Genomic DNA, 22,702 nt, shown 5'->3' with positions numbered 1-22,702 from the left:
ACTATGTGCCTGGCATTCTGGTTCATCTTTGTACACCCAGTGCCTGCATATCATGAATACTCCTCATCTTCCCTCTCAGCAACTTTTTAAATTTATTTATTTATTTATTTATTTTTGGCTGCGTTGGGTCTTCGTTGCAGCGAGTGGAGGCTGCTCTTCGTTGTGGTGCGCAGGCTTCTCATTGCGGTGGCTTCTCTTGCTGTGGAGCACGGGCTCTAGGCACGCGGGCTTCAGTAGTCGTGGCTCGCGGGCTCTAGAGCACAGGCTCCATAGTTATGGCACACGGGCTTAGTTGCTCCGCGGCATGTGGAATCTTCCTGGACCAGGGCTCGAACCCATGTCCCCTGCATTGGCAGGCAGGTTCTTAACCACTGCGCCACCAGGGAATTCCTCCCTCTCAGCACCATTTGACTCCCTTCTTGAAATGCCTTTTCTCTTGACTTCCAGAAATCCTTTCTTGGTTCTGTTCCTGCCTCACTGGCTGCTCCTACTCAATCTTTTGCCAGTTCCTCCTCTTTCCCCTGATCTTTGTACCTTGGAAATGCTTCAGGGCTTAGGCTTCTAACCTCCCCCCACCTACTTTCACTCCCTAGGTGATCTCCTCTGTCTCCTGACTTTAAATGACTTTGATATACTGATGCCTCCTAAATTTGTTATCTCCAGCCTGTACCTCACTCCTGACCTTCAGTTATATCCAATCACCTACCCAACATCTCTATATGATATTTCATAAGCATTTCAGAGTTCACAAAAATAATACAAAACTCCCAATTCCCCCTCTTAATCTGTTCCTCCAGCTGACTCTCAGCTTAACTAAAACCTTCAGAGTCATTCTTAACTCCTATCATCCACACACCCTATATCTAACCCATCAACATATCCCTGCAGCTCTACCTTCAAAATAATTCCAGAATACATCTTGTCTCCTCCACTTCCCAGTGTCCAAACCACCAAAAACCATTGCCTGATTTACTGAAATAGCCTCCAACTTCCCTCCTTGCTTTACCTTCTCCTGCTCCCTGCCTTAGTCCACACACAGAAGCCAGTGCTATTTTGAAAAGGCAAGTCTGGTCGTGTCTCTCTCCTGTGCTCCAAACCCTCCAAATGGCTCCCTATCCCACTCAGAATAGTAGCCAAAAGCATTTTTTTATGATTGTACATTTATTTGGTTCAACAAACATTTTCTTGAGCATCTACTAAGTATTAGGTTTGATGAGGGGCACTGGGGATATATAACATCTGCCCTTGGAGAAGTCTCAAGCATAGCAAGTCAACTCTGTACCTTGTAACATTGTGGGGGGTGCAGAGCACCATGGGGGAGGAATTTTTAATCCAACTTTTATATTAGTAAAGACTCTCAAGAAAGTATAATGCAAAAACTAAGCCTTCAGGAATTGGTACAAGTTATCCAGAGGATGTGGCCAAGGGATAGTAGGGAACAACAGAGGGATGTGAGAAAGTTACTCAGGTTTGGGAAACCACATGTTCACAATTAGCCAAAGCATTTTAATGGCCTACAAGGCCCTGCATATTCTGCCCCCACTCCACCCCTCTGTGACTCATCTGCTCAAGCTGCACTGATATCCTGTTCCTTCTGCCAAGAATGCTCTTCCCCCAAATTTCCACAGGGTTCATTCCCTCCCTCCCTTCAGGTTTCTGCTCCAATGTCACCTTATCACAGAAGTTTCTTTGATCATCCAAATAATATACAACTTCCTACTCTTACCTCAACCCTTCCTGTCTCCTAATCCATCTTATCTCTAATTTATATATAAATATAAATATATGTATATTCATTCATTCATCACCTTTCTCCTCCAAGGACATTGCTCTGTTTACTGTTTGATCCCCCAAATTTAGTACAGTGTGCCTGGTGTGTTGGAGGCACTCAATATATTTTGGATAAATGAATGAATGAATGTTCAATAATTAGTTGTTAAATGAAGGGGATTAGTATGCTACTTTTCAAGACATCAGAGCAAAACTTAACCAATTTCTCAATCTACAAACAATCCATTTTCCAGGATGCATTAGAGAAAATTAATTCATTGAGCCACATCCACAAAAGAAGGTGAAATGTTCCAAGGAGCAATTCTAATATTAAAGTTGACCCAACCGGGTCTGAGCAGAGCCATGCTTAACTTCCAGATTTATGTTTTGAGAAAGATTTTTACTGAGACATAGATACTTACAACTCATTCCCACAAATCTGGAATGTCTAAACGTTCATCCAAGTTTGGATTTCTTCCACTGGTTACTCAGTCATTAGATCTTGGTCCTTTTCAATCCTGACACCCTTCCCCATGACAACTTTGTATGACAGGCATGTGCATCATTCTTCATTCTCTGGTGACTGTCCTATTAATATACAGCATTAAGTAAATAACCAGACCACTGGTTTGAAAAGCAAACTAAAAAGGATTTAAAGACTTAGGAACCCATCTTAATTCAAATAAGATGTTAAATCCTAGGGACTTCCCTGGCGGTCCAGTGGTTAAGACTCCACGATTCCAATACAGGGGGTGCGGGTTCGACCTCTGGTCAGGGAACTGAGATCCTGCATGCTGCGCAGCCTGGCCAAAAATTAAAAAAAAAAAAAAAGATGTTAAGTCCTATTTGCTCCAGGAGAAAAGGTGAGGTAAAACACTCATTGTGGAGGTGAAGGTGGGTGATACTTCTATAATCAGAAGTTATAACAGCACCAGGAAGGTTGAAGGCCAATTATACTTCAAAAACAAACACATAGAAAAAGAGATCAGATTTGTGTTTACCAGAGGTGAGGGTGGAGGAGGGGAAATTGGATGAAGGCAGTCAGAAGGTACAAATTTCCAGGTATAAGATAAATAACTACTAGGAATGTAATGTACAACATGATAAATATAATTAACACTGCTGTATGTTATATATAAAAGAGAGTAAATCCTAAGAGGATCACAAGGAAAAACTTTTTTTCTATTTCCTTAATTTTGTATCTATATGGGATGATGGATGTTCACTAAACTTATTGTGATAATCATTTCATGATGTATGTAAGTCAAGTCATTACGCTGTACACTTCAAACTTATACAGTGCTGTAAGTTGATTATATCTCAATAAAATTGGAAGAAAAAATAAACAAAAAAGATTTTCTCTGTATCATTGGTTTGGAGCAGTTTTATAACAATGTGCCTTTGTTTGTTTGTTTTTAGGCCACAGCACGTGGCTTGTGGGATTTTAGTTCCCCAACCAGGGCCCTCGGCAGTGAGAGCACAGAGTCCTAACCACTTGATGGCCAGGGAATTCCCACAATGTGCCTTTGTGTAGTATTTTTCATCTACCTTTTGCTGATGTTCATTGAACTTCTTGGATCTGTGAATTTATATCCTTCATTAATTTTGGAAAGTTTCAGAACTTTACTTCTTCACGTACTTTTTCTGTCCCCCTTCCTCTCCTTTGGGGATTCTATTTCCTGCATATTAGGCCACATGAAATTGTCCCACAGCTCATTTATGCTTTTTTCTATTTTCATTTTTTGGGGATTCTTTTTTCCTCTGTTCCATTTTCTTAGTTTCTACTGCTATGATTTAAACTACTGATGTTTTTCTTCTGCAATGTCTAGTCATTAATTCCATCTGGTGTATTTTTCATCTTTAGGATTTCATTGTGGGTACTTATATATATTCCATGTCTCTGCTCAACTTTTTTAACATATGCAGTGTAGCTTTAATAACTTTTTTAGCATCATTGTCTCCTAATTCTAACATCTGTGTCCATTCTGTGTTAGTTTCCATTGATTGATCATTATGGTTCATGTTTTCCTGCTTAAAAAAAACCAACACTCTTTTATTGAGATATAGTTCACATGCCACACAATACACCATTTAAAGTGTACAGTTAGGACTTCCCTCATGGCGCAGTGGTTAAGAATCTGCCTGCCAATGCAGGGGACATGGGTTCGATCCCTGGTCCAGTAAGATCCCATGTGCCATGGAGCAACTAAGCCCGTGTGCCACAACTACTGAGTCCAAGCTCTAGAGCCCACGAGCCACAACTACTGAGCCCACGTGCCACAACTACTGAAGCCCACGCACCTAGAGCCCATGCTCCACAACGAGAAGCCACCGCAATGAGAAGCCCACGCACCACGACGAAATGCAGCCCTCGCTCGCTGCAGCTAGAGAAAACCCGTGCACATCAACAAAGACCCAATGCAGCCAAAAATAAAATAAATTCATTAAAAAAATAAAGTGTACAGTTAAATGTTTATTTTTAGTATACTTACTGAGTTCTGCAACCATTACCACACTCAGTTTCAGAACATTTTCAACACCCCAAAAAGCAATCCCCTACCCCTTAGCAGTCATTGCCTTTTTTTCCCCAGTTACCTTCCTCCCCCACCCCACCAGACCTACTAATCTACTTTGTCTCTATGGACTTGCCTATTCTGGACATTGTCTATAAATGGGATCATACAATATGCGGTCCTTTGTGACTGGCTCCTTTCACTTGACATACGTTTTTCAAGGTTATTCCATATTGTGGTATGTACCTCTTGCTTCTTTTTGTGCCTAATCATCTTTGTTTGGATAATAGACATTGTGAATTTTACCTTAGGTGCTAGGGTTTTATTATTAGTATTCCTATAAATCTTCCTGATCTTTGTACTGAGATAGTTAAGTTACTTGGAAACAATTTGATCTTTCAGGGTCTTCCTTCTATGATTTGTTAATTGGGTCTGCACTGGTACTTAGTCCAGGGCTAATTATTCCCCACAACCTTCCTGTGTATTCTATGCCCTGTGAATTATGTTCTTCCAATTGACCTATGTGCCAGGCCTAGTTCTAATCCAGTTGGATGGTTCTTTCCCTGGACTTGGGTAGTTTCTTCATATGCATGCACTTATCAGTACTCTGCTGAATATTCAAGGGGGACTCTTTGCAGATCTCTTTGGTTCTCTCTCTGTGAAGCTCTCTCCTGATATTCTGTCCTTCGAACTCTAACTGTCCTTGTCTCTCTGGATTATTTTAATTTAGGGAGGCCACCAGGCTCTACCTTCTCCCCTTTCTGTGCCACAGCATGAAAACTCTCCAAGTCCTCCCCACAGATACACCAGAAATACATCTACACGTGGAAAAACTCCTATAGAACACCTACTGAACGCTGGCAGAAGACCTCAGACCTCCCAAAAGGCAAGAAACCCCCACGTACCTGGGTAGGGCAAAAGGAAAAAATAAACAGAGACAAAAGGATAGGGACGGGACCTGCACCAGCGGGAGGGAGCTGTGAAGGAGGAAAAGTGTCCACACACTAGGAATCCCCTTCGCGGGCGGAGACTGCGGGTGGCAGAGCGGGGGAGCTTCGGAGCCAAGCAACAGGGGTGCAGAGGGCAAAGCGGAGAGATTCCAGCACAGAGGATCAGGGCCGACCGCCACTCACTAGCCGAGAGACTTGTCTGCTCACCCGCCAGGGCGGGCGGGGCTGGGAGCTGAGGTTCGGGCTTCAGTTGGAGCGCCAGGAGAGGACTGGGGTTGGCGGCATGAACACAGCCTGCAGGGCGTTAGTGCACCACGGCTAGCCGGGAGGGAGTCCGGGGAAAAGTCTGCACCTGCCGAAGAGACAAGAGACTTTTTCCTCCCTCTTTATTTCCTGGTGCTCGAGGAGAGGAGATTAAGAACGCTGCTTAAAGGAACTCCAGAGACAGGCGCGAGCCGCGGCTAAAAGCGCGGACCCCAGAGACGGGCGCGAGCCGCGGCTGAAAGCGCGGACCCCAGAGACAGACATGAGACGCTAAGGCCGCTGCTGCCGCCACCAAGAAGCCTGTGTGCGAACACAGGTCACTATCCACACCGCCTTCTGGGGAGCCTATGCAGCCCGCCACTGCCAGGGTCCCGGGATCCAGGGACAACTTCCCCGGGAGAACGCACGGTGCGCCTCAGGCTGGCGCAACGTCACTCCGGCCTCTGCCGCCGCAGGCTGGCCCTGCACTCCGTGACCCTCCCTACCCCCGGCCTGAGTGAGCCAGAGCCCCCGAATCAGCGGCTCCTTTAACCCCGTCATGTCTGAGCAAAGAACAGACGCCCTCCAGCGACCTACACGCACAGGCGGGGCCAAATCCAAAGCTGAGCCCCTGGGAGCTGTGAGAACAAAGAAGAGAAAGGGAAATCTCTCCCAGCAGCCTCAGAAGCAGCGGATTAAAGCTCCACAATCAACTTGATGTACCCTGCATCTGTGGAATACCTGAATAGACAACGAATCATCCCAAATTAAGGAGCTAGCTGTGTGGATGAAAGGCTCTTGGTGCTGCAGCCAGGAGTTAGTGCTGTGCCTCTGAGGTGGGAGAGCCAACTTCAGGACACTGGTCCACAAGAGGCCTCCCAGCTGCACATAATAGCAAAGGGCGAAAGTCTCCCAGAGATCTCCATCTCAAAGCAAGCACCCAGCTTCACTCAATGACCAGCAAGCTACAGTGCTGGACATCCTATGCCAAACACCTAGCAAGACAGGAACACAACCCCACCCATTAGCAGAGAGGCTGCCCAAAATCATAATAAGTCTACAGTCACCCCAAAACACACCACCAGACGTGGACCTGCTCACCAGAAAGACAAGATCCAGGCTCATCCACCAAAACACAGGCACTAGTATCCTCCACCAGGAAGCCTACACAACCCACTGAACCAACCTTAGCCACTGGGGGCAGACACTAAAAACAACAGGAACTGCGAACCTTCAGCCTGCAAAAAGGAGACCCCAAACACAGTAAGATAAGCAAAATGAAAAGACAGAAAAACACACAGCAGATGAAGGAGCAAGATAGAAACCCACCAGACCTAACAAATGAAGAGGAAATAGGCAGTCTACCTGAAAAAGAATTCAGAATAATGATAGTAAAGATGATCCAAAATCTTGGAAATAGAATAGACAAAATGCAAGAAACATTTAACAAGGACCTAGAAGAACTAAAGATGAAACAAACAATGATGAACAACACAATAAATGAAATGAAAAATACTCTAGATGGGAACAATAGCAGAATAACTGAGGCAGAAGAATGGATAAGTGACCTGGAAGATAAAATAGTGGAAATAACTAATGCAGAGCAGAATAAAGAAAAAAGAATGAAAAGAACTGAGGACAGTCTCAGAGACCTCTGGGACAACATTAAACGCACCAACATTCGAATTATACGGGTTCCAAAAGGAGAAGAGAAAAAGAAAGGGACTGAGAAAATATTTGAAGAGATTATAGTTGAAAACTTCCCTAATATGGGAAAGGAAATAGTTAATCCAGTCCAGGAAGCACAAAGAGTCCCATACAGGATAAATCCAAGGAGAAATACACCAAGACACATATTAATCAAACTGTCAAAAATTAAATACAAAGAAAACATATTAAAAGCAGCAAGGGAGAAACAACAGATAACACACAAGGGAATCCCCATAAGGTTTAACAGCTGATCTCTCAGCAGAAACTCTGCAAGCCAGAAGGGAGTGGCAGGACATATTTAAAGTGATGAAGGAGAAAAACCTGCAACCAAGATTACTCTACCCAGCAAGGATCTCATTCAGATTTGATGGAGAAATTAAAACCTTTACAGACAAGCAAAAGCTGAGAGAGTTCAGCACCACCAAACCAGCTCTACAACAACTGCTAAAGGAACTTCTCTAGGCAAGAAACACAAGAGAAGGAAAAGACCTACAATAACGAACCCAAAACAATTAAGAAAATGGGAATGGGAACATACATATCGATAATTACCTTAAATGTAAATGGACTAAATGCTCCCACCAAAAGACACAGATTGGCTGAATGGATACAAAAACAAGACCCATATATTTGCTGTCTACAAGAGACCCACTTCAGACCTAGAGACACATACAGACTGAAAGTAAGGGGATGGAAAAAGGTATTTCATGCAAATGGAAACCAAAAGAAAGCTGGAGTAGCAATTCTCATATCAGACAAAATAGACTTTAAAATAAAGACTATTAGAAGAGACAAAGAAGGACACTACATAATGATCAAGGGATCGATCCAAGAAGAAGATATAACAATTGTAAATATTTATGCACCCAACATAGGAGCACCTCAATACATAAGGCAAATAGTAACAGCCATAAAAGGGGAAATCGACAGTAACACATTCATAGTAGGGGACTTTAACACCCCACATTCACCAATGGACAGATCATCCAAAATGAAAATAAATAAGGAAACACAAGCTTTAAATGATACATTAAACAAGATGGACTTAATTGATATTTATAGGACATTCCATCCAAAAACAACAGAATACACATTTTTCTCAAGTGCTCATGGAACATTCTCCAGGATAGATCATATCTTGGGTCACAAATCAAGCCTTGGTAAATTTAAGAAAATTGAAATTGTATCAAGTATCTTTTCTGACCACAACGCTATGAGACTAGATATCAATTACAGGAAAAGATCTGTAAAAAATACAAATACATGGAGGCTAAACAATACACTACTTAATAATGAAGTGATCACTGAAGAAATCAAAGAGGAAATCAAAAAATACCAAGAAACAAACAAATGACAACAGAGACACGACGACTCAAAATCTATGGGATGCAGCAAAAGCAGTTCTAAGAGGGAAGTTTATAGCAATACAATCCTACCTTAAGAAACAGGAAACATCTCGAATAAACAACCTAACCTTGCACCTAAAGCAATTAGAGAAAGAAGAACAAAAAAACCCAAAGTTAGCAGAAGGAAAGAAATCATAAAAATCAGATCAGAAATAAATGAAAAAGAAATGAAGGAAACGATAGCAAAGATCAATAAAACTAAAAGCTGGTTCTTTGAAAGGATAAACAAAATTGATAAACCATTAGCCAGACTCATCAAGAAAAAAAGGGAGAAGACTGAAATCAATAGAATTAGAAATGAAAAAGGGGAAGTAACAACTGACACTGCAGAAATACAAAAGATCATGAGAGATTACTACAAGCAACTCTATGCCAATAAAATATACAATCTGGAAGAAATGGACAAATTCTTAGAAATGCACAACCTGCCAAGACTGAATCAGGAAGAAATAGAAAATATGAACAGACCAATCAGAAGCACTGAAATTGAAACTGTGATTAAAAATCTTCCAACAAGCAAAAGCCCAGGACCAGATGGCTTCACAGGCGAATTCTATCAAACATTTAGAGAAGAGCTATCACCTATCCTTATCAAACTCTTCCAAAATATAGCAGAGGGAGGAACACTCCCCAACTCATTCTACGAGGCCACCATCACCCTGATACCAAAACCAGACAAGGATGTCACAAAGAAAGAAAACTACAGACCAATATCACTGATGAACATAGATGCAAAAATCCTCAACAAAATACTAGCAAACAGAATCCAACAGCACATTAAACGGATCATACACCATGATCAAGTGGGGTTTATCACAGGAATGCAAGGATTCTTCAATATACGCAAATCAATCAACGTGATACACCATATTAACAAACTGAAGAAGAAAAACCATATGATCATCTCAATAGATGCAGAGAAAGCTTTTGACAAAATTCAACACCCATTTTGATAAAAACCCTGCAGAAAGTAGGCATAGAGGGATCTTTCCTCAACATAATAAAGGCCATATATGACAAATCCACAGCCAACATCGTCCTCAATGGTGAAAAACTGAAAGCATTTCGCTAAGGTCAGGAAAAAGACAAGGTTGCCCACTCTCACCACTCTTATTCAACATAGTTTTGGAAGTTTTAGACACAGCAATCAGAGAAGAAAAGGAAATAAAAGGAATCCAAATCGGAAAAGAAGAAGTAAAGCTGTCACTGTTTGCAGATGACATGATACTATACATAGAGAATCCTAAAGATGCTACCAGAAAACTACTAGAGCTAATCAATGAATTTGGTAAAGTAGCAGGATACAAAATTAATGCACAGAAACCTCTGGCATTCCTATACACTAAGGATGAAAAATCTGAAAGTGAAATCAAGAAAACACTCCCATTTACCATTGCAACAAAAAGAATAAAATATCTAGGAATAAACCTACCTAAGGAGACAAAAGACCTGTATGCAGAAAATTATAAGACACTGATGAAAGAAATTAAAGATGATACAAATAGATGGAGAGATATACCATGTTCTTGGATTGGGAGAATCAACATTGTGAAAATGACTCTACTACCCAAAGCAATCTACAGATTCAATGCAATCCCTATCAAACTACCACTGGCATTTTTCACAGAACTAGAACAAAAAGTTTCACAATTTGTACGGAAACACAAAAGACCCCGAATAGCCAAAGCAGTCTTGAGAACAAAAAACGGAGCTGGAGGAATCAGGCTTCCTGACTTCAGACTATACTACAAAGCTACAGTAATCAAGACAGTATGGTACTGGCACAAAAACAGAAATATAGATCAATGGAACAGGATAGAAAGCCCAGAGATAAACCCACGCACATATGGTCACCTTATCTTTGATAAAGGAGGCAGGAATGTACAGTGGAGAAAGGAAAGCCTCTTCAATAAGTGGTGATGGGAAAACTGGACAGGTGCATGTAGAAGTCTGAGATTAGATCACTCCCTAACATCATACACAAAAATAAGATCAAAATGGATTAAAGACCTAAATGTAAGGCCAGAAACTATCAAACTCTTAGAGGAAAACATAGGCAGGACACTCTATGACATAAATCACAGCAAGGTTCTTTTTTGACCCACCTCCTAGAGAAATGGAAATAAAAACAAAAATAAACAAATGGGACCTAATGAAACTTCAAAGCTTTTGCGCAGCAAAGGAAACCATAAACAAGACCAAAAGACAACCCTCAGAATGGGAGGAAATATTTGCAGATGAAGCAACTGACAAAGGATTAATCTCCAAAATTTATAAGCAGCTCATGCAGCTCAATAACAAAAAAACAAACAACCCAATCCAAAAATGGGCAGAAGACCTAAATAGACATTTCTCCAAAGAAGATATACAGACTGCCAACAAACACATGAAAGAATGCTCAACATCACTAATCATTAGAGAAATGCAAATCAAAACTACAATGAGATATCATCTCACACCGGTCAGAATGGCCATCATCAAAAAATCTAGAAACAATAAATGCTGGAGAGGGTGTGGAGAAAAGGGAACCCTCTTTCACTGTTGGTGGGAATGTAAATTGATACAGCCACTGTGGAGAACAGTATGGAGGTTCCTTAAAAAACTACAAATAACACTACCATATGCCCAGCAATCCCACTACTGGGCATATACCGTGAGAAAACCATAATTCAAGAAGAGTCATGTACCAAAATGTTTATTGCAGCTCTATTTACAATAGCCCGGAGATGGAAACAACCTAAGTGTCCATCATCGAATGAATGGATAAAGAAGATGTGGCACATATATACAATGGAATATTACTCAGCCATAAAAAGAAACGAAATTGAGCTATTTGTAATGAGGTGGATAGACCTAGAGTCTGTCATACAGAGTGAAGTAAGTCAGAAAGAGAGAGACAAATACCGTATGCTAACACATATATATGGAATTTAAGGAAAAAATGTCATGAAAAACCTAGGGGTGAAACAGGAATAAAGACACAGACTTACTAGAGAATGGGCTTGAGGATATGGGGAGGGGGAAGGGTAAACTGTGACAAAGCGAGAGAGAGGCATGGACATATATACACTACCAAACGTAAGGTAGATAGCTAGTGGGAAGCAGCCGCATAGCACAGGGAGATCAGCTCGGTGATTTGTGACCGCCTGGAGGGGTGCGATAGGGAGGGTGGGAGGGAGGGAGACGCAAGCGGGAAGAGATATGGGAACATATGTATATATATAACTGATTCATTTTGTTGTGAAGCTGAAACTAACATACCATTGTAAAGCAATTATACTCCAATAAAGATGTTAAAATGAAAAAAACAAAACAAAAAAACTCTCCAAGTGGTAACTTGGGGCAGTTTGGGGCTCATCTTCTTTCCCATTTCTCAGGGATCACTGTCCTTCACTGTCTGATGTGTATGTCTTAAAAACCGTTGTTTCATGTATTCTTCCTTTTGGGGGGGGCAGTGGTTGGTTGTTTCATGTGAGAGGACAAATTTGTTCCCTGTTACTCCATCTTGACTAAAAGTGCATGAGCCAGGGGTTGTATTTGTGATACCACTTGGACAGTGGGACCAACAGAATTTGCCAATGACAAATAAGGAGAATCAACCATGATATATCTGCTGTTTGGCTCAAGTGACAGACTGGGTGTTATGGTGCTATTGGCTGAGATGAGGGAGACAGGAGGTTGGTTGAGCCAGGGAAATTCAAGAGATCTGTTTGGATGCGTTAAATGTGAGATGCCTTATGAGACATCCAGGTGAACACGTCAAACAGGCCATAGCATATATGTCTGGTGTTCAGGAAAGAGGTCTAGGCTAGAGGCCTAAATTAGTGGATCTTCCAAATATTTGCAATAATTAAGGCTATGAGACAACATGAAGTCACCTAGGGAGAGAATACTGACTACAAAAGTAAGGCGGCCAGGATCATACCCAAGGATACCACAGTATTTGGAAATTGGATAAAGATGGAGGAGTAGCCAGAGATATAGGAGAAAACAAAGAGAGTGAGAGCAAGAAACTGTGGAATATGCTGGGTGGTTACAGGAAGGTGTAGAGAAGTGACTGCTGGTTTGGGAAGATTGTTACTCATCAGTGATCTGGTTAAGAACAGTCTCAGAGACATGGAAGTGACAAAAGCCAAACTGAATTAAGTTAAATATGCTCTGGGAATTCCCTGGTGGTCCAGTGGTTAGGACTTGGCCCTCTCACTGCCAAGGGTCCAGGTTCAATCCCGGGTCGGGTAACTAAGATCCCATGCCGTGGCCAAGAAAAAAAAAAAGCTAAATGTGCTCTGGGATGTGAGGAAGTAGAGACCGAAGAAAGCCAGAAGATTGGCTTTGCTGAGGAGCACAGCGATGGAGTCACGCCTAGGGTAGTACATGGGGCCAAAATTCACAAGTAAATATGTCTGTGGATGTTGACAACACAGTACATCAAACAACCTAGATGGCCATCAGTAGGGGAACAGCTGAACAGTTATACATTTATTCCACGGAATATCATGAATCAATTAAAAAGGATGAATAAAACAGATGCCCATTATATATTAATAATTTTTTAAAGCATCAAAACAATATTTGAAAAAAAGTAAAGGATGGGTGGATTGTGTCAATATCACAACTGTGTGATACTCAGTGTCACAACTGTGTGATACTTAGTATCACAACTGTGTGAACATTCTGAGTGTAGTATTTTACTATACAACATGTTACCTTCAGGGGTAAGTGTTAAAGCACATGGGATTTCTCTATTATTTCTCAAAACTACACGTTGAGTCCACATCTCAAAATTTATAAGTTGAATACAAAAATATTTCCAGTATGTACATAATTGGGGTCTTTTTTCCTCCCACACTGAACACTTATAACCTCTTGCCATCAAAAATACTTTTTCACTTTGTAAATAAAACGAAGCATGGGTGGGGTGGGGAATCCCATCCTGGCTTCCCCTGGCTATGGGGATAGACTCAGCTTTGAAGGTCTCCAGGCTCACCCCCGCCTCGAGGCTCCCCGGTCGCTTCCCTAGAAGTCTGGGAGAACTACAAATAGCTAACAGGGGCGGCCCCTCTTGGACCTCGGAGGTCCGAGTCTTGTTAGCCCAGAAGGTAACGCCGCTAGCTCTCCGAGCAGGACCCAGTTACGGAATTCTCGCCCTTTTCCGCTCAGCGAGGGGAAGGCTCTCTCTCTCCCACCCGTCTTCGGTTCCTTCAGACAGTCATGCCGTGGCGGAGCGTCCTCTGCTCCCCGCTCTCTCCTGGGGGAACGCCGCGCTCCCTCTCTTTGCTCCAAAGACCCAGAAGCTGGTTTAGGAAGACTGCAGCCGCGCTTTCCAGCGAGGGTGAGTCATTTCCGGTCACAGACTCCCTCCCCCGGAAGTAAGGCCTGATGTAAACAAGGGAGTGGGGCTTTAAGGCCCGGGAGGTCAGAACGCCGGGCCGTGGGCGGCACCGAGAGCAGGGGACGCGCAGAGGTCAGGTCAGTGCAGGCGGCAGGGAGCTGGGGCATGGTGCAAGAATTGGTTGCGATCTGGGGGACGGAGGGGTCTTTTGAGCAAGGGTCTTGGTGGATGGGGATGTATCTAGGACAGGGATCTTGAGTAGGTGCTGGCACTGGATGGAGTATGAGGGTGGTCTTAGACATCAGTGGTGGTAGCGATGTGTGAGGCATCCCTGGGCAGGGTTCCTGGGTGGCAAGTGTCTTTGGAATGGGGGTCCCAAAAAAGGGATCTTGCAAGGTGGGGCTGTCTAAAGAATGGGTCTTTGGGGGCGAGGCGGTCCGGTGGAGGTGGTACAGGGGGGAAGGGAGGACGTTTGGAGAGTGGGAAGGGGTGTGCCTGGGCAAAGGTTTTGGGGAGATGGGGGTTTGAAGGGAGTATGGGGACTCTGGGACAAGAATATTAGGGGGGGTCTAGGGCAGGTGTCTTGTGGGGGGGATTGAGTTGTCCCAGGTAGGGGTTTTGGGAAGTGTGTGTCCTGGGCAAGGGTTTTGAGGGGTTGGGGTGCCCTGGAGCAGGGTCTTGGGGAGACGATAGGGGGTCTGGAGGAGGAACCTTAGGGGGATGCAATTCTTGGGGGTACGTCCAAGCCAACCCATGTCAGAGTCAGGGACAGCAGAACATATGGAAGTGTATGTCCCAGGGGTGGGGGATTTGGAGTGATAAGGGAATCCTGAAGTAGGGTCTTTAGGGCATACAGGGGTCTGGGGGAAGGTCCAGGTTGTCCATGGTTGGACAGAAGTTAGCATGTCATGAGAAGGGGTTGTGTGGAGGTGGGAATGGGATCCTGAAGGGATTTCAGGAAGCCTGTGGGGAAGGAAGGTGTGAGAGAGCTCTGGAGTGGTAGAATAGGTTGGAGTAGAAGGACGTGGCGGGGGAGTTCCTGTGAGCGGTGGACCAACTGTAGCAGGTCTCAGGGCCAGGTCAGGGAGGTGCAGGAAGAGGTGGATGTTTGAGCCCCCTTTCCCCATTTATTGACAGGCAGACTTAGGTGCTGGGTCCAGGTGTAAGGATGAGAAGTGGGTAGGGGGTGGTTCCAGGCCATGTTGGGCACTGGGGCCAGGATTGGCTGAGGGTAGAGAGGAGATATCACTGGGATACCCCCTACCCCATTATCTCTTGATAAGCAGTCAGTCAGGGAGGGAGTAAGGAGGAGGTGGGGATGTCCAGGTCAGGGTAGGCCGAGAGAGCTGGAGTCAACCAAGTGTAAGAAGATGCGAATGTTCCTGTCCATGCTCTTTGGGGTCTTGGGAGCTTAGAGTGGAAACCCTAGGATTCTCCCCCTGATTTTGTCTTCTTTGCAGTCCTGCTGGGGTTAGGTAGCAGAGTGGGAGGAGGAAGAAGAAATCAGTTGGGGACAGGAGTTCTAGGACTCAGAGAACAGACCCCAGGACTCTTCCCAACCCTACCCCCATTTGTGTCCAGGGAAGCAATCCTGGACCATGACTCAGCAGCCACTTCGAGGAGTGACCAGTCTGCGTTTCAACCAAGATCAAAGTGAGAGAGGCTGTGCCTGTGCCCTTTTGGGAGGGAGGGAGGGAGAGAATGGCCAGAGGTGGGTGTTAAACCCCTAGCTTCCCATCTGGACATCCTTTGAGGCAGCCCGGATTCCTCCCGTCCCCAGGCTGCTTTTGCTGCGCTATGGAGACAGGTGTGCGCATCTACAACGTGGAGCCATTGATGGAGAAGGGGCATCTGGGTGAGCTGTCGGTGGGGGAGGGGCAATGGGCAGAAGGGCTGGGCTGGGCATTGGCACCCACCCCTACTGACACCCTGGTCCTTGTCCAGACCATGAGCAGGTGGGCAGCATGGGCCTGGTGGAAATGCTGCACCGCTCCAACCTGCTGGCCCTGGTGGGCGGTGGTAGCAGCCCCAAGTTCTCAGAGATCTCAGGTAAGTGTCCTCATCCGGTCCCACCCTTGGCCCAGATTCCCCGGAATCCTGGCCTCCCGGAGGCTCTGGCAAATGAAGATGTCAGAGTAACTCAGAGTCACACAGTGAGGCCTACATCTTACAAGTCCTGGATCTTATCACTTGAGAAGCTTGGTGTTTTGTCTTCATTTAACAGACACTTGTTGAATGCCTCCTGTATGCCATGTCCTTACCTATGGAGCGCTTGCTGTGAGCCTGGTGCTGTTGTTACCACTTTACATGTATTAACTCATTTAATCCTCACATGACTCTGTGTGGTAGGAAGTATCATCATCCCCATTTTTGCAGATGAAGAAACTGAGGCCCAAAGAGGTTAAGTGATTTATCCAAGGTGACACAACTAATAGGTTTTAAAATCTCGGGGCTGTTTCCCTGGTGCCCTCTTGCTTTGAGTCTCAAGCACCATCTTATTTTAAGGGCTTTTGTTGATCCCACTGGGACATGGCAAAAGATGCCCTAGGATTCCTCACAGAAATCTTCTGGGGGGTATGAGCTGGGACCCTGGAGGCAGAAATAGTTACTGATGAGAAGTTACAGGCCTGGATGTGAGTCCCTGCTTGGTTGCTGATGGGTTGTGAGGTCCTTGGCTAGATAGAAAACCCCTTCGAGCCTCAGCTTCCTCATCTGTAAATGAGTATAACGGTTCTAGAACCTGTCTTCTCAGGAATCACATCTACAAGTGCTCATGCTGTGTGAGGTCATATTGCGTGTTAGCAAAAGGTTAAGCAAGTGGGTTGAGGTCCCATGGGGAGTAGGGGTAGGTCTTGTGTCACCAGGGCTTCCCCTCACCCTAAACCTTGGCCCCGACAACCCACCTGCCCAGCAGTGCTGATCTGGGACGATGCCCGGGAGGGCAAGGACTCCAAGGACAAGCTGGTGCTGGAGTTCACCTTCACCAAGCCAGTGCTGGCTGTGCGCATGCGCCATGACAAGTGAGCCTGAGGTGGGCTGGGGGTGGGGGAGGTCGGAGGTCCCCACAGCAGGCTAGAGGGTTAGTCCTGCATGGGCACCCTGCCCTCCCCTCACGACCATCCTGTGTTGTGTGATGCCCACAGAATCGTGATCGTGCTGAAGAACCGCATCTATGTGTACTCCTTCCCCGACAATCCCCGAAAGCTGTTTGAGTTTGACACCCGGGACAACCCCAAGGGTGAGAGGACCCAGAGATGCAGGTGTAGTGGCAGGAGGCAGTGGATGGGGCAGAGGGGCAGAAGAGAGATAGAAAGGGGCACACAACGAGTAACTGGGAAAGAGAGGCAGGGAGAGAGTCTTTGCATAGAGATGCTCCAATGGGCTGAGATGCCCGTACTCCCATTCTATCCATTTTCCCATCCTTAGCCAGTTCTTTCTCTCTACTCTCATCCCCGCCTCACCCCTGGCTGCCTCAGATAGCAGAGCAGAAAGGCTCATTAAGGACATTAATGGGTATGCCAGGGATTCCTGGGCCTCCTGGGGCTGCCACAGCTGCATAGGGAGGCAGGGAATCTGCCTTGATGGTGGGGAGCACACCTGAGGACAAGCCCCCTGTGGGTTCTGTGGGTAGCATGTATCGTGGAAGGTTGAAGTCCGGCCCTTATCCAGCTCTGTCCATCCTGAGACCCTGCCTGGCCCCAACGTCCTCTTTACCAGCCCCCCACCCCACCCTAGGGCTCTGTGACCTCTGCCCCAGCCTGGAGAAACAACTGCTAGTGTTCCCAGGACACAAGTGCGGGAGCCTGCAACTTGTGGTGAGCTGTCCAGTGGGCAGGGGTGGGTAGGTGGGCTGGCTCTCCCTGTGGACTCTTGGCAACTTACCTCCTTACCACCTACCCCAAGCCCAAACTGCTCCTTCTACCATAGGACCTGGCAAGCACAAAGCCCGGCACCTCATCTGCTCCGTTTACCATCAATGCACATCAGAGCGACGTGGCCTGCGTGTCTCTGAACCAGCCAGGCACGGTAGTGGCCTCGGCCTCTCAGAAGGGCACCCTTATTCGCCTTTTTGACACGCAGTCCAAGGAGAAGCTGGTGGAGCTGCGCCGAGGCACTGACCCCGCCACCCTCTACTGGTGAGCACAGGGTATGCCTGGTGGGCTCCTGACCTCACACCACATGACATGGGCGTCGTCATCGCTGGTCTGTCTTTCAGCATCAACTTCAGCCATGATTCTTCCTTCCTGTGTGCGTCCAGTGATAAGGGCACAGTCCACATCTTTGCTCTCAAGGATACCCGCCTCAACCGCCGCTCTGCGTGAGTGCCTCCTGCCCCACCCTGCCTCACCCCCATCCCCCTGCCCATATATCACACCTGGGCTTAGCCAGTGTTGCCTGCAGGCTGGCTCGCGTGGGCAAGGTGGGGCCTATGATTGGGCAGTATGTGGACTCTCAATGGAGCCTGGCGAGCTTCACCGTGCCTGCTGAGTCAGCCTGCATCTGTGCTTTTGGTCGCAACACTTCCAAGAATGTCAACTCTGTCATTGGTGAGTGGGAATAGCCCTTGACTGGGGGGTACTGCATGGGCGAAGGCCTACAAATTGGACCTGAAAGAATTTTAGGGCATGGGAGGCCTGAGGGAGCCAAACGGTTGGTTCACTTCCACCATCGCTAAGGGAGATGGCACGTGGCAAAGACCTGGAGATAGACCCTGAGCCACGGGACACCTGAGAGGACTGGAGTGTGTGGCTTTGGCAGCATCTAACCTTTTCCAATCCTCCCCCCTCCTCCAGCCATCTGTGTAGATGGGACCTTCCACAAATATGTCTTCACTCCCGATGGAAACTGCAACAGAGAGGCTTTCGATGTGTACCTTGACATCTGTGATGACGATGACTTTTAAGGACCCTGTGGGTTGTGCTAGGGACCTGCAGTGGCAGACTGCAAAGCCTGTGCGGGGGTGGGAGTGCTGTGGAAGCTACCAGCCAGCAAACATTAATGGAGCAGGTGCCCACTTTTCACTCTTAAGAGCAATGCCTAAACAGCTCAGTCGCCCCAAGCACTTCTTGATGACTGTGTGCCCGCAGAGCCAGGCCAGGGACTCAGAGAGACAGCGGCCCCCCTGGGGCTCCCAGCCTGGAGAAGACTGCTAGGGACCCAGAGTGGGTGCCCTAATCCAACCTGTGGGGATTTTTAAAAGACTTCCTAGAAAGAGACGATCTCTGATATGATGAATATGAATAAAAGGCCCTTAATAGTATTTATGGCTGGACCTCGGGAGTGGGGCCTGGAGGAGATGAGGCTGAAAAAGCCCTGCAGGAGTTTCCTGGAAAGGTGTGAACCTCTTGGACCCTGACAGGAAGGAAGTGGGATCCTGCTCGGGTCCTTCTGACAGTCTCTGCATGTCCTCTAATGTCTGGCCACTGTGTGCCAGAGACGCCAGCACCGCCCAGAACCGTCCCTGTGGCGCCCCCGCCTGGGGGTGGACGGGAATGCCTCGCCCCGCGGCGGAGACTTAATTTCCCAGCGGCCCCTGCTACCTTACAGTTCCGGCGTGTTGTTGGTATTTTTGGTCACGTGTGCTGCTGCGCCTGCTCAGTCCACTAGGTCGTCAGGGTAGTGGTTGCAGGGCCCAGACTCCGTTTCCCGGTGTGCCCCACGGTGGCGCGGTGTAGAACGGGTGTTGTAGTCCGGCCGCTCCTCTGACTGGTCCAGCTACATCGACCGGCAGGATGTCGGAGGTGCGGCTGCCACCGCTACGCGCCCTGGACGACTTCGTTCTGGGGTCGGCGCGTCTGGCGGCCCCGGATCCACGCGACCCGCAGCGATGGTGCCACCGCGTCATCAACAACCTTCTCTACTATCAAACCAACTACCTTATCTGCTTCGGCCTCGGTCTCGCTCTGGCCGGGTGAGGGAGGGAGGGAGGGAGGGAGGCGCAGGTTGGCCGGGGGCGCCCGCTGGGCATGGAGGGTGGACCCGCAGGATTTTGAGGGGGCTGCAAGACCTTGAAGGGCGAATTCAGTAGAGTGTGAAACTGAAGGGGAAACTGGGAGATAGAAGGCCTGGAAGAGGAATCTGAAAGGATTGGCCTTTGCAAAGGGTGGGTTTAGGGGCAGGTTGGGATGGGGGGGTGGGCCGGCTGGAGTGGGTCCTGCGGGGGTAGGGGGAAGTGTGGACCTGAAGATTAGGAGGGCCCGAAAGTGGGACACGACTGTGCCTGAGGTGTGATGGGGCCAGATTAATATGGCCTTGGAGGACTTACGACAGGGACAGGACGTGGTCAAGTTGAAGGGTGGACTTGTGGAGGATCTGGGCTTGGAGAGGGGCCTGGCTATAATTGGAATGCTCCAGGAGCAGGTACCTGTTGGGGAACTTGAGTCTAGAGGGAGGACCTGGGGATGGAAGGCCTGAGACCAGGGAGGGATGGAGAACCTGGAAGAGGGACTTGGGCAGGACTGGAAGTTAAGTGGCACTGAAAGCCTGGAAGGGGTTCTAGTAATGATGGAGGGAGGAATCTATAGGAAATGGGAATCTGGAGGGGGAATTTGAAGGGAAGTCTGGAAGGGACTCTGGGCCTGGGGAGAGGGAAATGTATGGAAACAGAAGGACTGGAAGAGGAATTTGCAAGGGCTGGGCCTTTGCAAAGAGTGGGTTTTGGGGCACGTTGGGATGGGGGGCCGGCTGGAGTGGGTTCTGCAGGGGTAAGGTCGGAAGGAAAGAGAAGGGAAAGGCTGTGAGCCCTGGGGCCTAGCGGAATGGGAGGGCCTGAAGCAGGAGATCTAAGGAAGATGGGACTGTAGGATTGACAAGAAATAAATGAGGGTCCACAGGGGAGCCCAGGGCTCCTGGGAGTTGGAATCCCTGAAGGGTGGACCTGTTGGAGACAGGGCTGACGGGAGTATTTGCCGGGCTGGAGGGTCCGGAGCGGGGGCGGGGGGTGGGGGTGGGGTGGGAACCAAAGCTCTTGGGGCACGGACTCTGGTGGACGGTGGTCTGGGAGGCACGGGGGCCAGGCGGCCCTCTCCCCGCCTGCCCGGCTAGCTTAGTTCCATTGTCCCCGCAGGTACGTGCGCCCGCTGCACACCCTCCTAAGCGCGCTGGTAGTGGCGGTGGCCCTTGGCATGCTGGTGTGGGCGGCTGAGACTCGAGCAGCCGTGCGCCGCTGCCGTCGCAGCCACCCAGCCGCCTGCCTGGCCGCAGTGCTTGCCGTCGGCCTCCTCGTTCTCTGGGCCGCGGGCGGCGCTTGCACCTTCCTGCTCAGCATCGCCGGGCCCGTGCTTCGTGAGTCTCCACTACCCTGAGATGGCCGGGAAGACGGCCACCGCTCGCAAACGGCGCCAGGCCCGCCCTACCCTGGTTCCTGGGCTGAGAGGGGGCTGGGACACCCGGCGGGCAAGGCCACACCTCCTTTACAAAGCGCCTTCCCTGGCTTTGCTCCCCTCCCTGGGAACGCCTCTCTTACAACCGCCCTTCTGGGCGTCACTGCTAGTATGAAGTGCCTTCCACCGGCCACGTCCCCATTACTGGGCACCCTCCCTGGCCACGCCCCTGTTGCGAAGCTCATTACTCCGCCACACTAGCAGGGTTCAGAGGCGTCCTGGCTACCGACCACGCCATTGGTCTGCCTGTGCTCCAGTTCCCTTCTCTGGGCCCCCATTAGCTAAAGGCTGATGTCCCATCCCACTGACCCCGCTCCTCTCGGTATTGCCCACAGTGATCCTGGTGCACGCGTCACTGCGCCTGCGCAACCTCAAGAACAAGATTGAGAACCAGATCGAGAGCATTGGTCTCAAGCGGACGCCAATGGGGTTGCTGCTGGAGGCGCTGGGACAAGAACAGGAGGCTGGATCCTAGGGCCCTGGGATCTGTACCTAGGACATGGAGAATGCCATCCCCACCCTGGCCCAGACCCAGAGCCCTTTCCCAGTCCTTAAAATAGGAGCCCCTGCCCAGTTCAAAAAACAGGACAACTGCAACCCTTCCCCCAGGTCCCAAACTGGGATATTCCCTCATACCCAGCCCCCCAGTTTAGGAAACCAGAGTCTTCCCAGCCCTGAACTTGGGAACCAGAGACACCCACGTCCAGCCCAAAACTGGGGCTTAGAGACCAGAGCATCCGTGGCCAACCTCAAACTCTGGGCCCAGAGACACTCCCCCTCAACCCCAATCTGGGACCCACCTATCTCCCACGCTCAGCCCCAAAGCTGGGGACTGGGCCCAAGGCATTCTCAGATCTTGAACCCTGGACCAAGGCTTTTCCAGACCCCACCCCAGCTTTGAACCCAGGATCCAAGTGTTCTCAGCCCCCATCTGGGTGGAGGATTCAGGTATCCTGACCCAGTTGAACTCTTGGTCCCAGGTGACCCCAACACTCACCAGTCCCACTTGCCTCCCTCCAGCTCTGCTTAGGGATTCTGCCACTCCCCAGCCCACCCCCCACAAAGTTCCACAGTGACAAGGACCAAGGGGTGGGATGGGGTGGGGTGGGGTGGGGGTAGCCCTGACCAGGAATGGGGCATATATATCAGTGTTGCTACAACAATAAAGGCTGTTGCATTGCTCAAGCCCATTTGGACCTCCTGGGTAAAGTCTGTGTGTTTCAATGGCCAGAAGTGACCTGCTTTTCAATTCTACCAGAGACTTTCTGACTGGGTCCCTGTCAAATATGTGGGCTGAAGGAGGAGCTCTCAGTTCCTTTCTTGAACCTATTACCTCTAGGGTGGCACTAACACACAAGGGAGTTAAGGGCACGGAGTGTTTGCTGCCCGCATTTGT

The 22,702-nt window shown here is 48.1% G+C and overlaps 2 protein-coding genes across 10 annotated transcripts; both read left to right on the top strand.

Annotated features, from left to right (window-relative positions):
• The first annotated feature begins 13,968 nt into the window (after window positions 1-13,968).
• WDR45 (WD repeat domain 45) lies at window positions 13,969-19,184 on the top strand. Of its 9 annotated transcripts, none has more exons than XM_079910359.1 (11): window positions 13,969-14,061; window positions 15,506-15,577; window positions 15,705-15,779; window positions 15,869-15,973; window positions 16,839-16,944; window positions 17,068-17,162; window positions 17,660-17,739; window positions 17,852-18,060; window positions 18,183-18,242; window positions 18,326-18,471; window positions 18,718-19,184. In XM_079910359.1, the coding sequence occupies exons 2-11, from the start codon at window positions 15,523-15,525 to the stop codon at window positions 18,825-18,827; spliced, it is 1,041 nt and encodes a 346-aa protein (XP_079766485.1). In that variant the 5' UTR covers window positions 13,969-14,061; window positions 15,506-15,522; the 3' UTR covers window positions 18,828-19,184. The 9 variants fall into 9 exon arrangements, with proteins under 9 accessions (XP_079766485.1, XP_079766483.1, XP_079766484.1 ...); XM_079910357.1 differs by having other exon boundaries at window positions 18,141-18,242; XM_079910358.1 differs by having other exon boundaries at window positions 16,836-16,944.
• A 358-nt stretch (window positions 19,185-19,542) lies between these two features.
• Window positions 19,543-22,452, top strand: PRAF2 (PRA1 domain family member 2). The gene is made up of 3 exons (XM_079910277.1): window positions 19,543-19,835; window positions 20,991-21,208; window positions 21,642-22,452. Exons 1-3 carry the CDS (start codon window positions 19,657-19,659, stop codon window positions 21,779-21,781), a joined length of 537 nt encoding a protein of 178 aa, XP_079766403.1. The 5' UTR covers window positions 19,543-19,656; the 3' UTR covers window positions 21,782-22,452.
• Window positions 22,453-22,702: the final 250 nt, after the last annotated feature.

This window comes from Stenella coeruleoalba (genome assembly GCF_951394435.1).
Source record: "Stenella coeruleoalba genome assembly, chromosome: X".
Taxonomy (NCBI): domain Eukaryota; kingdom Metazoa; phylum Chordata; class Mammalia; order Artiodactyla; family Delphinidae; genus Stenella; species Stenella coeruleoalba.
This window is presented reverse-complemented; position numbering and strand designations above follow the sequence as displayed.

Bases quoted from the DNA above. Each gene is read 5' to 3' on its own strand.
- WDR45 (XM_079910355.1), top strand. From the start codon at position 15,523: ATGACTCAGCAGCCACTTCGAGGAGTGACCAGTCTGCGTTTCAACCAA. The intron at 15,578-15,704 runs GTGAGAGAGGCT...TCCCGTCCCCAG, and splicing joins GCGTTTCAACCAAGATCAAA to GCTGCTTTTGCTGCGCTATG. The intron at 17,163-17,659 runs GTGAGAGGACCC...ACCCCACCCTAG, and splicing joins CACCCGGGACAACCCCAAGG to GGCTCTGTGACCTCTGCCCC.
- PRAF2 (XM_079910277.1), top strand. From the start codon at position 19,657: ATGTCGGAGGTGCGGCTGCCACCGCTACGCGCCCTGGACGACTTCGTT. The intron at 19,836-20,990 runs GTGAGGGAGGGA...TTGTCCCCGCAG, and splicing joins CTCGGTCTCGCTCTGGCCGG to GTACGTGCGCCCGCTGCACA. The intron at 21,209-21,641 runs GTGAGTCTCCAC...TATTGCCCACAG, and splicing joins CATCGCCGGGCCCGTGCTTC to TGATCCTGGTGCACGCGTCA.